Source organism: Prunus dulcis, chromosome 1 (genome assembly GCF_902201215.1).
Source record: "Prunus dulcis chromosome 1, ALMONDv2, whole genome shotgun sequence".
Taxonomy (NCBI): Eukaryota; Viridiplantae; Streptophyta; class Magnoliopsida; order Rosales; family Rosaceae; genus Prunus; species Prunus dulcis.
In genome coordinates, this window is record NC_047650.1 from 5,007,001 (window position 1) to 5,022,553 (window position 15,553).

Sequence of the window (15,553 nt, forward strand, 5' to 3'; positions counted from 1 at the left end):
AATTTGATTACTAAAATGTAGTTATATTATAAATAAATTATTGGGTTAAAGTGGATGGCAAATTTAGAATTTTAAAATTTGTGTGAGGATATAATAGGTGAAAAAGATAGTTTCCTGATGGTTTAGTTCTCCAGTAAATAAAATACCACCTCCCACCCAAGAGTTCAATTCCTCTAAAATTAATAATTGAATTCCTCATTTTGTGTGGCCTCGCTTGCTTTTTCATTCCTTTATGTAAAGTAAACACAAGAGTCATTTGTAATCAGAATTTAACTCATTATTTTAATTCCTACCATGGATCAATAAATTTGGAAGGAACTTGCTTGATTCAAGATTTAGAAGTTTAGAAATGTGTATGAAAATGCATTATCATGTTTGGCAACTATATTGTTGGGAATGGAATACATGGAACATGGGATGGCGAAAAGTCATACCCTCGACTTTTCTTCAGAATTGTTATCCTGGGAAAATTATTTAATGCACTTTTCTTAGACTAACTTATCCAAGTACAGCATAAAACCAAATACAAGAATAATATAAAATATTATTTCTTGGTCCGATTTCTCAGTGCTCCCATAGACGGGAACTTCATTCCGCGAACCAAATAAGCCATTTAGGCGCTGGTTTAGTGGCTTTGTACCGAGCAACCAAGGCAAAAAAAAGAAGAAGAAAAATCAGCAAATATGAGAAATCTGAATAATTGAATATCTAAACCTAAATTCTAAAACAATAACATATACAAATGCTAGAGAACCAAACAAGGTGGCTACCAAGAAACATAGAAGAAATAAGCGATTTCCGCATCAAAAAAAATCCACGTGCCATTTCGGTATCCGTGGTTGTCTGGAATATCTATCCTTCTCCTCGTGTGTCTAGCCTAACTCTAACATCCACATGCCTTCCACTGTTCCCCTTCCTTTCCCGTTTAAGAACACACTAATAAATTTTTTTTTTTCCATGAAAATTATATTCTCAGCCACAAAAATCAAAACTATTTTGGAAGGTAGTGAACTGGCTTTTTCTTCTTCTCCTATCTAAGTTTTGGCGTCTGCTGTATAAAAAGGGTACTAAAAGCTAACAGATGGGCGGTGGAGTTGGGGTCGTTGTACGCTCCGTCCGTGTACCCGGACGTGAGAGAGAAGAAACCCACGCCAGCCACCTGGCCACAAGCTTGAGCTGTCGCTGTTGTTGTTGCTGTTGGTGGTCGCTCAGACTCTCATCACTCCTCGCTCTGTTCGAAAATCTGCTCAGCCCAGTGATTTCCGACACGCTTCTCGAATTTATTACGCTACTGCCACCACCACAGCTCCATGATCTCCTGCTCTCTTCGATCCCTGCTGGCCTTGCTGGCCTTGCTGGCCTTGCTGGCCTTGCGGGCCCCGCTTGCACTGTGATCACCTGCTGCGCACTATTATTCTCATTCTGCTGTGACGGCTGACGTGGCAACCCCTCGCTCATAATCATCTCCGACCGTAGATACAGAAGATCCGACGGCTGTACGTCGCTCCATCTTTGGTGGAGCCCGCCGGGGCCACAAGCCAACCCGGGGGAGATTATAATCCGGTGCTCCAATTTGGTCCTGTCCTGGCTCAACAGCAGCCCGTCTTTTCTCGGGCGGTCAAGGCATCCGACGGTCGACGGTTCGCTCTTCTTTCTAAACGCCGTCCAGCTGTCCAAAGACCTCCGAAACGACCACGTCAGAATCGGGTTACCCGGTCTTTGCTCTCCGGCGAACGAGTGGCGCCCCGAAACCCGGCGATAACCCGGGTCATTCTCGATATCCAAAACGACGTCGCTGCTTTGCTGGCTGTGCAAGATCTTAGAGGCGTCGTCGACTAAGAGTACGTCTTCCGGGTCGACCCGGTACCGGCAAAGCGGGCAGGTGGAGTGGGCGTCGAGCCACGTGTCGACGCACTCGACGTGGAAGGCGTGCTTGCACTTGGGGAGGAGACGGAGGACCTCGGCCCGGTCGAACCGGGTCAGGCAGACGGCGCACTCGAGCCCCTCCTTCTGACCTCGGAGCGACCCGAACCGGAAAACGGGTAAGGACTCGACGACGGAGCGTTCAATACCGGAGTTTTTGCGCTGGGTGGATCCGGAGGGTCCGGAATTGGCGTTTCCGGCGACGACGACGAGAGCACCGGGCTTGCAGTGCTTGGCATAGAGGAGGAGGAGAAATGTGATGGAGAACAATGTGGTGAGGACGCCGACGATTATGGCGATGCTCGGCCGGAAGGAGGAGGCCTTGGTGGGGCCCGCGTTGGGTGGGGAAGGTGATGGGTTTGATGATGATGTGCTGGCAATGTCGCTGAAGTCTGGGTCGGAGACATGGCGGTTGGTGTCTGCGAGAGTGGGTGCAGTGAGAAAAGAGAGGAAGGTGAGGAGAAGAAAGAGGAGGAGGAAGAAGAAGGGGGTTGTGGAGGAGGTGGTGGGTTTGAGAAAGAGAAAAACAAGGCCCATGTTTTTTTCTGACGCAGTAGCAGGAGGTTGAAGAAGAAAGGGATTTGGAGGGGTGTGAGGGTGAGAGAGTTTGTAGTTTTTGAGGCGCAAAATGGGGGGCTTCTTTTTCTTGAGATTCTTGTCCAAAGATAACAACAAAATTAACTGGACAAAGGCATCTATCTTTCTATATCTCCATCATTTATATAACTCTTAATTATACGATCATTTGCTGCCCTCATTAAATAATTTTATAAAATAATTTAATTTTTCATAAATGAAGCTTATAATTGTAACTCGACATATCAAAGTACATGGATAAAATGCTCTTAATTCAATATGAGAGTTACAAACAATGTTTAGTTATTCAAATCTTCAATATGAATGGGTCTCATTTGTTTGTAACAAGTAAAACACACTCGTTAGTATACTTCCATGGTGATTTTGACGTTGTAAGAATTAATGGACGTATTTGATAGACTACGTGGTATGATAATGTTGTGTATATTTGATTCATCCAAATTACAAAGAGAAAAATTGAATGTTTTATTTTTAACATTTATCATTTATGAAATTTGAACTCATGATATTCTTTCTCGAATAAAATGAAGGCTGAATTTCTTAAGTATTGGGCACTTTAGTGAATCTTGATTCTCACCGACGAAGGTCTAGATTGCATTATTGAATTACTATAACATTACTATTGCATTATTATTATTATTATTTTTTGGTCGTTACTATTGCATTATTGATTCTTCATTTGATGGACAAAGACGTTTCAGAAGAAAGAAACAAAGACAATAACGGAACAACATGAGCGCTGAGGGAAGAAAAGAAACACTCGTTCTGATGTGGAAGAGTAGATCCCATCTCCCATCCCATACTAGATAGATAGGCAAGGAAGATCCATAGGTAGCCTGTGTTTGTCAATTGAAGTATATACCAAATGAATCCAATCAATCAGCTTTTTGTGCGTCACAAATTTGAGGAAAATAAAAATAAACCCAAAATAAAAATATAAAATAAAAATCATGGTTCTGTAACTGAACACGTGATGCATGTTTGTTTGGGACCGAACGCAACAACGAACAGCCACAAGGTTGGGCCCCCCCTCTTTCGGTTGATTCTGGACTGGATTGGATTGAATTGGACTGGCGTGTGTATCTGCGTCTTGCGCTTTATCAGCTGCTATGGATTGGATTTTGTGAGAGTTTTTTTTGTTGCAGATCAATCCAATTCCAAACCACCATTAACCTTTTTTTTTTTTTTTTTCCCCTGTTCTGTTCTGTTCTGTTCTGTTCTGGGATAGGAATGGGATTGGGATTGTGCCTTTTGGAACGTTGCTCTATTGAAAGCTGTTTTAGCTGAGCTCATCTACCAACCATGCTAGTAGTGCAGGCCTGTAAAACCTTGTTTCAAGTTCCAACATACCCAAAAGGAAAGAAAATAATAGAACATTTATGATAATTTAATTTTACTGAAGTTATAAGAAAATTCCATCAGGGATGGCGTGGGGAATACTTCATCATTTAAGAAGTAGAATCCATAATGCATTAACGATCAAATTTTAATTGAATGCATGGGTAGAGTCATAAATTATTCACACGATGAGCACCTTGGCCAATTCAAGCTATTTGTTTTCTTTGGGTTAGTTTAAACTTGTTACAAAATTCTAAATTTTGGCATCTCTTCTCTATGCATTAGCTTATTAATTTAATAATGACTCATACTAACCAAATAAGGTACAGAGAAAGATATGGGAAGAGGAAAGATGAGAGAATTCTTGTTCATAATAACAAAGAGAAAACAAAATAAAGAGGGAAATGAGATTCAAGTATTGGGTATATATTTAGAAAAAGGGAGATTTGCATAAATATCACCCGAATTTTTAATTTTTACTTTTAATCATTTGAATTTTGTAAAGTGCTGCAATCCACCACCTATGTCTAATTTCATTAAAGTTTCCGTTAAATTTAAGGGTGTTTCCGTCAATTCATTGTAACTAAAAAGAATTATAAAAAAAGAAAATTTTAAAAAGAAAAAATAAATGTCAATCACCAACAATAATGAGGAGTTCGATTACTTCTGAAATTAAACTGGAAGAAATATGAGATTTTGGTGGGTAACACACAAAAAGATTCAGGCCTTAGTTTTCACATCATTTTCGTAGCTCTTGGAAGATTCGGAAAAAGTAGACCTAAGATTTTTATAGATCTTGGAAAAAAAGACATAAGGCAAATTATTCATATGGTTTTCATGGATCTTGGAAAAAATACCAACACCAATCTCCCTATTCTAATTTCTGGAGAACTAGCCTATTAGGAATTCATTTTTTTACCCATTATATCCTCATACAATTTTTAAATTCTGAAATTGCCATCTACTTTAACCCAACAACGAGGACATTTTAGTAATTAGTTACATAACTACACCAATTCCATATAGTTTAGTAAACAACTTCAATAGGAATCCAGAATTTAATTCTCCTCAATCCAACTCCTCCTCAATTCAATTCATCCTTAATTCAATTCCTCCTAATCTAAATACGAATTAGTAAACATGCCAATAACGGAAATTTTAACAGAGTTAGACGTAGGTGGTGGATTGCAACACTCTACAAAATTCAGGTGGTTAAAAATAAAAATAAAAAGTTCATGTGGTAATGATGCACATGCTTAAAAGTTCATGGGAGACTTTGGAAAAGGCCAAAGGAGAGATAAATTTTTTAAAAGAAGCCAAAATGGACAAATTTGCCCTTATTTATTTTTGGATTTCCTAAGGAATCCTTTATATTTGCATGTCTTTGATTTGAAAGTTGAGAGGTTTTTCTGTTTTTTTTGAAAAAGCTTTAGTTAAAACCTAAATTTACTAAAGTTCATATGGTATTTATGCAAATTCTCTCTATAAGAGGTTGAGAGGAGACCCGTAGTTTTGTGATACAATGCTTTTGATTTGGATGATATCTGTAATTTTAAATCTATTGTACAAGTGTAAGGGTGTACATCAAATTTCCACTACGAATTAGGTTTTGGAAGAAACATAGAGAAAAGATAAACACAAAGAGAAGAAAAAGAACGTGAGAGATGAAAAATGAGCGAGTTTGATGCCCTCACTGACCTCTATTTTTGTTTGGTTAGTGATTTTCGCATTTTTATTTTCTCCTTCTCCTTCTGCACTCTTTCTCTTGTTTTTTTTCCCTTGATTCTCCTTTGATTGTGCACGGGTAAAAAAGGAGCATGAAAATTACTTCGCAACCTATTAGTAAGTTTAGTCCACACTTGGTGGGTGAGACTCGACTGGACTATTTCAATTAAATTAAATAAAAGACCTAATCGTTGTTTGGTGCGCTGAAACTGGACTTATTAAATGAAATATAGCAGCACATTCTCAAGTCACGACCCAATAGAAAGAAAGCCCATGTTGATGTTTGAAAGGATGAACCGACCAAAAGTTCTAGACCCAAACTGTTAAGTATTTAGTTTCCTTTTTTTTTCTTCTGGCTTTTCAATTTTTAATAAATAGGAAAAAGAGATAACAAAAAGAAGAAAAGCTACCCCTCGGGCCTCGACGTCGGGATTCAGGACGAAGATAGAGAGAGAGGCGGAGAGGGTTTGAAACTTTGAAGCTCAGCTGATCGCGAATTAGGAATTTCTTCCAGATTGCTTAAAGTAAGTTGCTTTTCCTCCTGTAGATTGTTCTTTGTAACCCTAACCCTAACCCTAGATTCCATCTTCGGAACTGCTGGAAGAGCAAATTATGAGCCTTTCTGTTCTATCTATTATTAATGGCGATAATGTTATGCTTTGAAAAATTGGTGATGAAAATTGAATGTTTGTTGCAGAAGCGTACGCGTCGATGGAGGTACAGACATGTGGTAAGCCCATTGACTCGTTGCTCGAGAAGGTGCTCTGTATGAACATTCTATCTTCGGACTACTTCAAAGAGCTTTACCGGTTAAAGACCTACCATGAAGTTATTGATGAAATTTACAACCAAGTAGACCACGTTGAGCCATGGATGACCGGGAATTGCCGGGGGCCGTCCACCGCTTTCTGTCTGCTTTACAAGTTTTTCACCATGAAGCTCACCGTTAAGCAAATGCACGGTCTCTTAAAGCATGAAGACTCTCCTTACATAAGAGCGGTATGTATGTATGTCAATTCAACATTCCATACTTATTTTTATGTGTTGTTTTCAAGTTGACAAGTACCATGTTCCTCATTACAATGTTTTGTGCTATCTACTTGCTTAATCAATAATCATTGTAGTTTGAATTTTGCTTTCAGGTTGGGTTCCTCTACTTGAGATATGCTGCAGACCCGAAGACTCTGTGGAATTGGGTTGAACCCTACATTAAAGATGAGGAGGTAAATGAAGCCCTTTTCATTGCTCTTATTGACTTATAATAGATTGCTTATGTATTTAGTTTTCAAAATTTTACTTTCTTATTATATCTGTGGAGCTACTTTGCTTTATAGATGCCAAGCATGCCCTTCTTTGTATTTATCAAAAATGTTATCTGGAAAGGACTTTTTTCCTTCTGGAATGGATGTTTATGGTTTACGGAATCTGATTGTGAGTGATTTTCTGGTGCAATTCTGCTCGAATTTATCAATGTTTTTGAATTTTTTTAAATTCTGGTCAAAGTACTTTGTTTCTGAAAATTATAAAGCTGCAAAATCCCTGTCTGTTTTCTGATTTTGATGGATTTGGACATCTTTATAATTTTATTGCTGCTTGTATACCCAAAGATGAGCTTTTACAGAACATACTAACCATTTGTCTGTGTCTCAATTTCCATGGCATGCAAATGTGGTAGTGGCGAAGTTGCTACTACATGGAGTACGTACCTTTAACTGTCTAAATCAAAAGATTTTTTTTATTCTTAGTGCTCGACGTGACTGAAACAACGAAGATTCGATTCTTAAAGGTGTTGTGCTGTTTTTTTTCCTTCTTAATCGTGGTTGATTATAACTGCTTTGTATTATTTTGTTCTGCCTTTTTTGTTGTTGATCAAAATGAAAAGTCACCCTTTATTACTTATAATTTGGCAATGGTAGTTCCTTCTCCCCAGCTTTGATAATTTTAAAGATTCTTAAAGAAACAAAATCAAAATATTGAATGTAATAACAAAATTTAAAGAAATAAAAAATCCATTGACGGTCATCCCTTTTGCTTATCCTTTTTAATTCGCTGCTCTTTCTCGATTTAATTTTGTCAAAGGAGTAGCATGAGCTTTAGAGAACTTATAAAGTAAAACAAGAAGTGCAGTGACATAAAATCTACAGTTCATAATTCTTTGATTTAGAATCTGACTGGGAGTACATTCTTTCAGGTTTAGTTTGACCCAGAATCAAAATATGGTTTGATATTTAAGGGGAAGGTATGCTTGCCTAGTTTTTGGAAGTGAGTGAAAACGAAGATGATTAGGTTAGATTATAATGTGAATCATACATTGCATTGGACAAATTTCCATTAGTATGTTTAGTCCGACATGTTCTGAATTAGTCCTGAATGGGTTTTGTTCTGGTCGGCACTATACTGCACCTTCTTAACTCAACATGACATCGTCTGTGCACTCCCATCCCACTTCCATGAATGACTCCATTTCTTTCTTTGTATACATATACATCAAATCTGATATTGAATGCCTCGTGGATTTTTTTGCATTTATACGAATGGTGTCTTTCTGTAATACCTTTTGTCATTCTCTTATGATATTTTTATTCTCCGATTTCAATCAGTGCTGTAACTGTATTTTATCCAGTAAATATAAATTCTTTTTACTCTATCTGTCGGTTCTAATATATTTCTCACTGATGCAGATTCTATAACACTAGTCACTTGTTTTCCTTAGTTTTTAACTTTTTATTGTTATATTAGCATTTTTATTTTATTCTACTGGAGTTCTTCATTGTTGTGTTGGCTTTGGTTTCAGGAATTCTCTCCTGGTTCCAATGGACGAACAACAACTATGGGTGTATATGTGCGCGATTTGCTTCTTGGACAGGTTAGTTTCTTTCAAGTATGCTTTATAATTAAAATGTTATGGCGTAATGAATTGTATTCTGTACCCCCTCCCTCCTCCTCCGTCCTCCCTCTTCTCTAGGATGCATTAAGTTGGTTTTTCTGGCCACAAAAGACCAAAGCTTCATAATACATGCGGTGTACACTTTCAAGTGTACTATACTATATAAAATGCTGAAGAACCTAATTCTACTATATACTAGTATTTCACCACCCAAAAACATGACACAATATATTCCTTTAGCAGGCCAACTGGGAGCTCTTTGTCATCCAAGATAAAATCTTTTTTGATCAATTATATCTGATTTGTCTTGATAAGTTGGATATTTTATGCGCGTTTAACTGCAGAAGATTGCAATAACAAAATACTAAACTCTCCTTGATATTGTTTTATTTATTTATTTAAAGCTAAAAGCCATGACAGCAAGGAAATAAATTCTTCAGACCCTATAAGGATTCAATTACACCATATAGCAGAAATGTAAGGCAAGATCTGTTGCCTAAATCCGAGGCTAGCTCCTCATTTAAAACCAAGAATCAAATTACATGTAAATTTTCTTATTAAGTGACATTACAGTTATTTACAAATGTTCTTGACAAAGTTGTATAGTATTAGAGGCTCTCTATTTGCTAGCTTTTCTTCAAGAGTTATCTGTTGAGAGGCCACACCGTGTGCAAAGGGATTAAAGAAAGAGTTTGTAGTAGAAAACAGTGGTTGGTTTTCAGTTGAGTAGCATGAAGAAATGTGTTCTCAATGTGCTTTCAATACACACTCACACACACATATCAAACTTGAAGGCATTGTATAAAATACTCTTGTTCATGCTTCTGGGACAGTACCTTCAAATCTTCTGCCTAATGTTCCGACAATGCAGTCCTTTACAGTCACAGCTGCTGTTTTTCAGATTACAGTGCGATTAAGATCTGAATACATGTTCTTCTTGGCGCTTTGAAGCATGGTCTCAGAATGCTCTACTGTTTAAGGTCCAAATTTAACACGTGAAAAAGCAATAGCATTTCTTCCCAATTTGAGTTTCTCCATATAGAAACTGTCCAAGAGTGTTAATGAACTGTTAATTTGGTGTGTTCAAAGCCGCAGTTGGATGATGATGTATTGCTTTGCTGTTCATTATAATGTATATGCATGTATATAAATATGTAATAGTTTTTCTAACTGATCATAGTTGATAGCTTTGTACACCTTGTGCATGGTTTCTGATGCACCTTAATCAGACAACACATAACAATAACATGCAGCAATTTAAATACTATTTTTGTTGTCCTCATAACACTTTTATTGCTATCCTTGGAGAAATGAATTAACATTGTATATTGTGCTATTGCAGTACTATTTTGATACCCTTTTCCCCCGTATCCCTGTTCCTGTGTTGCGTCAGATTGTAGCTCATCTGGAGAAGATGAAACTCCCCACTAAACTTTCTGGCATTACAGGGGAAGCTACCCGTCATGGATCTGATGACACAGCCCGACGCCCCCCTTCTGTGAAAGCGGCACTTTCAGTTTCCTTTGGTCAACGTGCCCCACATCGTGCTTCAACAAGGGACTCATCACCTGTTCGTCGTACGTTACCGCCACCACCACCTTATGACAAAGCCAGCAGTGATGATCTACGGACCCATCGCAGCCAGAGCCGTGAGTATTCTGACAGAGAATATTCGGACAGGGACAGGGACAGGGACAGAGGAAGGGACCGGGATCGGAATCGAGAAAGAGAAAGAGAAAGGGATAGTGATCGGGATCGAGAAAGATACAAGGAACGGGAGCGGGATCGAGACAGAGACAGAGCAAGGGAGAGAGTTAGGGATAAGGAAAGGGAGCGAGAGAAAGATAGAGAACGCAGTTCTGATTATGATCGGAGGTCCAAATATACAGAGAGAGATAGCCGAAGAGACAAATATGAGAGTAGCCGTGATGGCGGTAGACATTACGGTAGGAGTAGGAGTCGGAGCCGCAGTAGGAGCAGGAGTAGAAGTAGGAGCTTGCAAGCCGGCGCTGTACTTCGTTCGAGTCCACAAAGAGATGTAAACAAGGATAGAACATCTGCATCTAGCAATCTGGCAAAACTTAGGGATCTTTATGGTGATATAAGTGAACAAAAAGGGGATGCTAGTATGGATAGGATTTCCAGGATTGACAATGGCGGTGAAGAGGTGATTAGACTTGGTGGTTCTCGATGGAAATAGCATCAAAAGGTGGTTTTCTTCTATCTGATATCACGTTGTTCAAGTCTTCTGGCCAGATGCTCTTTTGATCATCACAAAAAAGAAGAAAATATTTCCCCTTGTTTTTCTTCCATCTGCAGCATGCTCATGTCGCACTGCTGCATGTATACTAAACATTATTCAGAATTTCAATCTTACAATTTATTCACATGCTCCATTGCTGGGCATATGTTAAAGTTTGTAACATTATGTAATAACTAAAGTCTTTCATTATCATCTAAAGTTTTCCGAGTTCTGTTTGTGTTAAATCTTGAATGCTTGATGGTTTGGCTAAACCATTCGTGCTAGTTGCTACTGCTACTTTGAAAGCAGAATGCCCTCCAGTTGTGCAGTCAGATTACTTTCTTCCTTTTTTGTCCATTGAATTTCCGGTAGCTTGCTATCGGGAGTTGTAAATAACTGGATGGTGTTACTGCTTTCATATATGGTTATCTTCGTATCATTGCTCTTCACTAGTTTCTATCTTTATTTAGTTGAGAGATTGCCTTTGGAACTTTACACGACATTTAGCTCAATGCTTAAGTTTTTGCAGGTACGTACTGGTGTATCGGGCCTTGAAGCAAACTTATTTTAGTTGTATTCTTCTGATAAAAGGCAGAATATTAAAGCAAAGAAAAATGGTGAAAGCAGCATCAAAATATGAAAAGACATCTTCTATGTTCTTACCGAGGTAGGTGCTATGCTAAGATGTCACAAAAAGTAATAAATAAAAAAAATATTGTTGACATTACATGGAAATGGAACCGAGGAGAGATATTCCCTCCTCAGTCCGTACCATCAGCAGTAGTTGACAATGCCACTATCTACGCCCCACTGGTGACGGGATGCTATTACTTTATCATTTTATAAGATACCCTTCAAAATTACACAAGTGGGTTTATCTCTCAAAACCAGAACAAGGGTTGCATTCAAGAATCAATTAATATTTGGCCACAACTCCACCCTGTCGCTGTTGGACTATTGCACTCTGGGGAAGGCTTTATTTATTTATGCACTTGTACAAACAAATTGTACCTTCCAAGCCTTCCATAAAATGCACCCCCCTTCTCTTCCTTCTCTTCTACATCTCATCTCAATCCAATTCTCTATCACACATTACAACAATTCACAATGGCTTCACCTCCAAATGGTTCGGCACACCTCTCTCTTGATGGTACTACTTACTCACTTCTATGCTATCAAAATCATATTCTCTTGCCAAATATATGACATGTATATTATCCCTAAATCTAGACCATGCATTGATGAGAACCCGTTCAATCAGTAGTTTAGATTGAGAGTCTAACAATATAATCTACTATCTTGTCATCACTATCCCAATTTAAAAAGAGAAAAAGAGAACATTTTCGAACCTTTTCTATGTATTCAACTTCCATCCATCAATCAAAACACTGATTTTGGCCTTGTGGTGTGCTTAATTTTTCTGGGTTTTGCTTGGCAGATGGGGATGAAGCAGCTAGAGAGCACCTACTGACTGTGGACATTGGAGAAGCCGATGGGGACGTGAAATTCCGGATACGAAATCTGACCAAGAAATCAGAGACCACTGGATGCGCCATACTCAATGGGTTGAGCTTGGACATACCAAAAGGCGTGATCGTTGGGGTCATCGGCCCCAGTGGCAGCGGCAAATCGACGCTGCTCAGAGCTCTCAACCGCCTCTGGGAGCCTCCATCTGGGACTGTCTTCTTGGACGGTCATGATCTTCGGGACCTGGATGTTCTCAGCCTCCGGCGCAAGGTCGGCATGCTCTTCCAGCTTCCTGCTCTTTTTGAAGGTGCCCATTTGAATTTTTGATCTAATCTTAACTCCAACTACCAGTCTCTGCCTCTCTCTGTTCAACCACAAATTGTTTTTATCAAATTGTTGAATTGTTAACTTGTAACTTGTGTTAAACTCCTTGCTTCATTTATACCCTATTGACTTGGTTGCAGTTGTTGGGTTGTAAATTGATTGTGTTATTGGATTGGTGTGATTAGTTGATTGCACATAAGCTCTGCTCATCCTCATCCACCATTCTTCCTTGTGTAATTTCTACTTTTGTTTTTTATTTTATTTTGGTCAAACACCATTTTTTCTTATGCATGTTGTGTTTTGTTTGGGCACTCATATTTTTAGAGAGTGATTATAATATAAATTAGATTGGTTGTATTATAATTATATCCTGTGCACCTGTCACAGTTGGTGTAAGCATTCCAATTTAAGTTCTTGCATATTTCTGACTTTTCATTTGGGGTGGGGTGGGGGTGGTTCAATGTAATCCTTCATCACAATTAATACCCAATAATTACTTTTTTAAGTAGTGCCTCCCAGGACCTAATTTTATTCTAATGGGACCTAAACTATCCATACCCTCTATAGATATTTCTACAATTGTAGTGGTTATACCCATTCTGTCTTATTACTTGGCTGGTGTTGAATATGGCTCCACATGATCATAATTAGACACTAAAACAACAGATGAAATGATATTTGGTTGATTGTAACAGCACTCTTTTTTTTTATTTTCAAAGGATTAAGATATTACAAAGAAGATACATGCCGGATCTGACAACCATACAAATCAAAGTTAACTTCATAATTAATATCTACAGGAAGGTCCTTCTTGTCACGGATTCTGATACCATATTAGCATCTCGATAGATATGTTGAAAATAAACCTGAGTAGACTCCTGTAGCAAGTACCTAAAAATATGTAGTCTCATTCATAACAAAGGTGGTTGGATAGGTTCAAGGGATTTTCTGGTATGAAGTATTCACACAATTTTCTCTAATGGGTAAGAATTTAAAGTGGGTCATTTCATCTCTTTATGATATGTAAGATTGGTTCACGATCCCAAGTGTTTGTTCAATTGTTCAGGCACAGTTGCAGACAATATACGTTATGGTCCTCAATTGAGGGGGAAGAAGCTGAGTGACCAGGACGTCCACAAGTTGCTGACCCTTGTAGACCTTGATTCATCTTTTTTCAGCAAGACTGGTTCTGAAATGTCTGTAGGTCAAGCCCAAAGAGTTGCACTTGCTAGGACCCTAGCCAATTCACCTGAGGTAAACAGCTCCTATTTGATTTAGTATATATATATATATATATATTATATCACTTTAATATAATCTAAACTACAAAGAGAAGGATTCCAACTCAGGTGCAGAGTAGAGAGCACATCGGCTCTAACCAACTTGACTAAGCCCATGTCTGCAAACTCCCTCTTTTATTTAGTGTTCCTTTTCTCAAGTCCATTTGGCCTTTTATATGCTGCCATCTTGAAAATGTCTTCTATTCTACTTGGGTAGGTTTTGCTGCTGGACGAACCTACCAGTGCCTTGGATCCAATATCAACAGAGCACATAGAAGGTGCTTTAGAGAAGCTGAAGAAGAAACAGGGCATGACAATTATAATGGTCTCACACAGCATCAAACAAATCCAGAGGATTGCTGATATAGTGTGCCTCCTTGTGGATGGGGAGATTGTTGAGGTTTTAAAACCAGATCAACTCTCACAAGCCCAGCATCCTATGGCACTAAGATTTCTTGAACTCAGCTCTTAAGCATATGTCCCAATGTTGTGTGCACAATATTTATATAGCATTTGCTTGAAACTTCTGGAAAGTACAAAACTTTCCTAGTAACTCTGGTACTTGTATTAGTTACTTTGATCATCTTTTTCTGAGGGATCTAAGAACTACTCTAAAAATTTGTATCACACTCAAATTTTTGCTTTAAGCTCCCCTCATACATGTTTTTCTCAACTGAACAAGTATCTAAACTAAACTAAGACTGGGCTCTTTGCATGGCTGGTCCAAAAGAAAGTCTTGAAAGACCAAGAGGGTTGCTGTCTTTGCTTCTTGTTGTTGTGCTTGGGGGCTGGCTGAGTTTTTGTTGTTGCCATGATCATCATCTCCTCTCGCTGAGCTTTGCTTAAAATGTTCCACATTATCTGTACATCTTGATATCCACACATTTGTACATCATCTTGAAGCTTTAGCAGACCGCCTACTCCGCCATACTCACCGCTATCACGCCCTGCAACATAAATACAAAACTTGTTCACATGACAATGCAACAACAGTTCCTAATGTACTCAAAATCAATAGTTAAATACATTTTATTGCCATGGCCAAAAATAAATCTTAGCCCACGAAACCCAATTGCCGTGAAAGGCTAGCCTGAACAACACCAGCTGACATTTGATTTCAGGGTGGTATCCAGTTGTCATTTTAACATGAAAAAGGTAAAACAAATCAAAAGGAAGAACATAAAGAAAATAAAATCAGTTAAATTGCAGAAGAAGCAAGAACCAACCTACAGATTTAGTCAGTTTGAGTCTGGCAGAGAAAGAAAGCAAAGCTCTCCTCAACTTATGCAACCAATCCATCTTGCAGCTCAGCTCAGCTCTGCCAGGACTCACTCTCAACAACAAGAGATCATAGAGAGAGAGAGAGAGAGAGAGAGAGAGAGAGAGAGAGAGAGAGGCACCAACAGAAGAGAAGAAAAGCACCCCTTGAGCAAGGTAGAAGTGGCTAAAGCCAAGTGGCTTTTGGAATTTATATACAGAAAAGGAGAGGAAATGAGGATTTTGAGAGAGAGAAGGAGCACCGAATCCCCATAACACGTTTCTTAATGGGCGTGCCAGGCGTCCATCATCGAACCCCTTCAACAGCCACGAGGCCCCCTCTCTTCTCACATCATTGTCTTGGCTCTCTTCTTCTTCTCTCTCTGTCTCTCGATTTTCATTATATATGGTATCTCTTCACATTCGGTTACAATATCTAGTAGTGACTTGTAGTTCCTTGTTTGTTGACGTTAGTTCTTTGGATTTGACTCCCCCTTCCGTTTCTTAGTTATT

The 15,553-nt window shown here is 38.7% G+C and overlaps 3 protein-coding genes across 5 annotated transcripts; 2 read left to right on the forward strand and 1 right to left on the reverse strand.

Annotated features, from left to right (window-relative positions):
• Positions 1 to 684: 684 nt before the first annotated feature.
• On the reverse strand, positions 685 to 2,586 carry LOC117620950 (RING-H2 finger protein ATL43). Its single transcript, XM_034351214.1, has one exon. It carries the CDS (start codon positions 2,458 to 2,460, stop codon positions 1,075 to 1,077), a length of 1,386 nt encoding a protein of 461 aa, XP_034207105.1. The 5' UTR covers positions 2,461 to 2,586; the 3' UTR covers positions 685 to 1,074.
• A 3,352-nt stretch (positions 2,587 to 5,938) lies between these two features.
• LOC117621405 (pre-mRNA splicing factor SR-like 1) lies at positions 5,939 to 10,957 on the forward strand. 2 transcript variants are annotated; one of them, XM_034351864.1, is made up of 6 exons: positions 5,939 to 6,107; positions 6,281 to 6,582; positions 6,726 to 6,806; positions 8,378 to 8,449; positions 9,372 to 9,450; positions 9,813 to 9,929. In XM_034351864.1, the coding sequence occupies exons 2-5, from the start codon at positions 6,295 to 6,297 to the stop codon at positions 9,417 to 9,419; spliced, it is 489 nt and encodes a 162-aa protein (XP_034207755.1). In that variant the 5' UTR covers positions 5,939 to 6,107; positions 6,281 to 6,294; the 3' UTR covers positions 9,420 to 9,450; positions 9,813 to 9,929. The 2 variants fall into 2 exon arrangements, with proteins under 2 accessions (XP_034207755.1, XP_034207746.1); XM_034351855.1 differs by lacking the exon at positions 9,372 to 9,450 and having other exon boundaries at positions 5,949 to 6,107; positions 9,813 to 10,957.
• A 456-nt stretch (positions 10,958 to 11,413) lies between these two features.
• LOC117621415 (ABC transporter I family member 17) lies at positions 11,414 to 14,544 on the forward strand. Of its 2 annotated transcripts, none has more exons than XM_034351878.1 (4): positions 11,414 to 11,862; positions 12,151 to 12,486; positions 13,570 to 13,757; positions 14,001 to 14,544. In XM_034351878.1, the coding sequence occupies exons 1-4, from the start codon at positions 11,820 to 11,822 to the stop codon at positions 14,253 to 14,255; spliced, it is 822 nt and encodes a 273-aa protein (XP_034207769.1). In that variant the 5' UTR covers positions 11,414 to 11,819; the 3' UTR covers positions 14,256 to 14,544. The 2 variants fall into 2 exon arrangements, with proteins under 2 accessions (XP_034207769.1, XP_034207778.1); XM_034351887.1 differs by having other exon boundaries at positions 11,524 to 11,838.
• Positions 14,545 to 15,553: the final 1,009 nt, after the last annotated feature.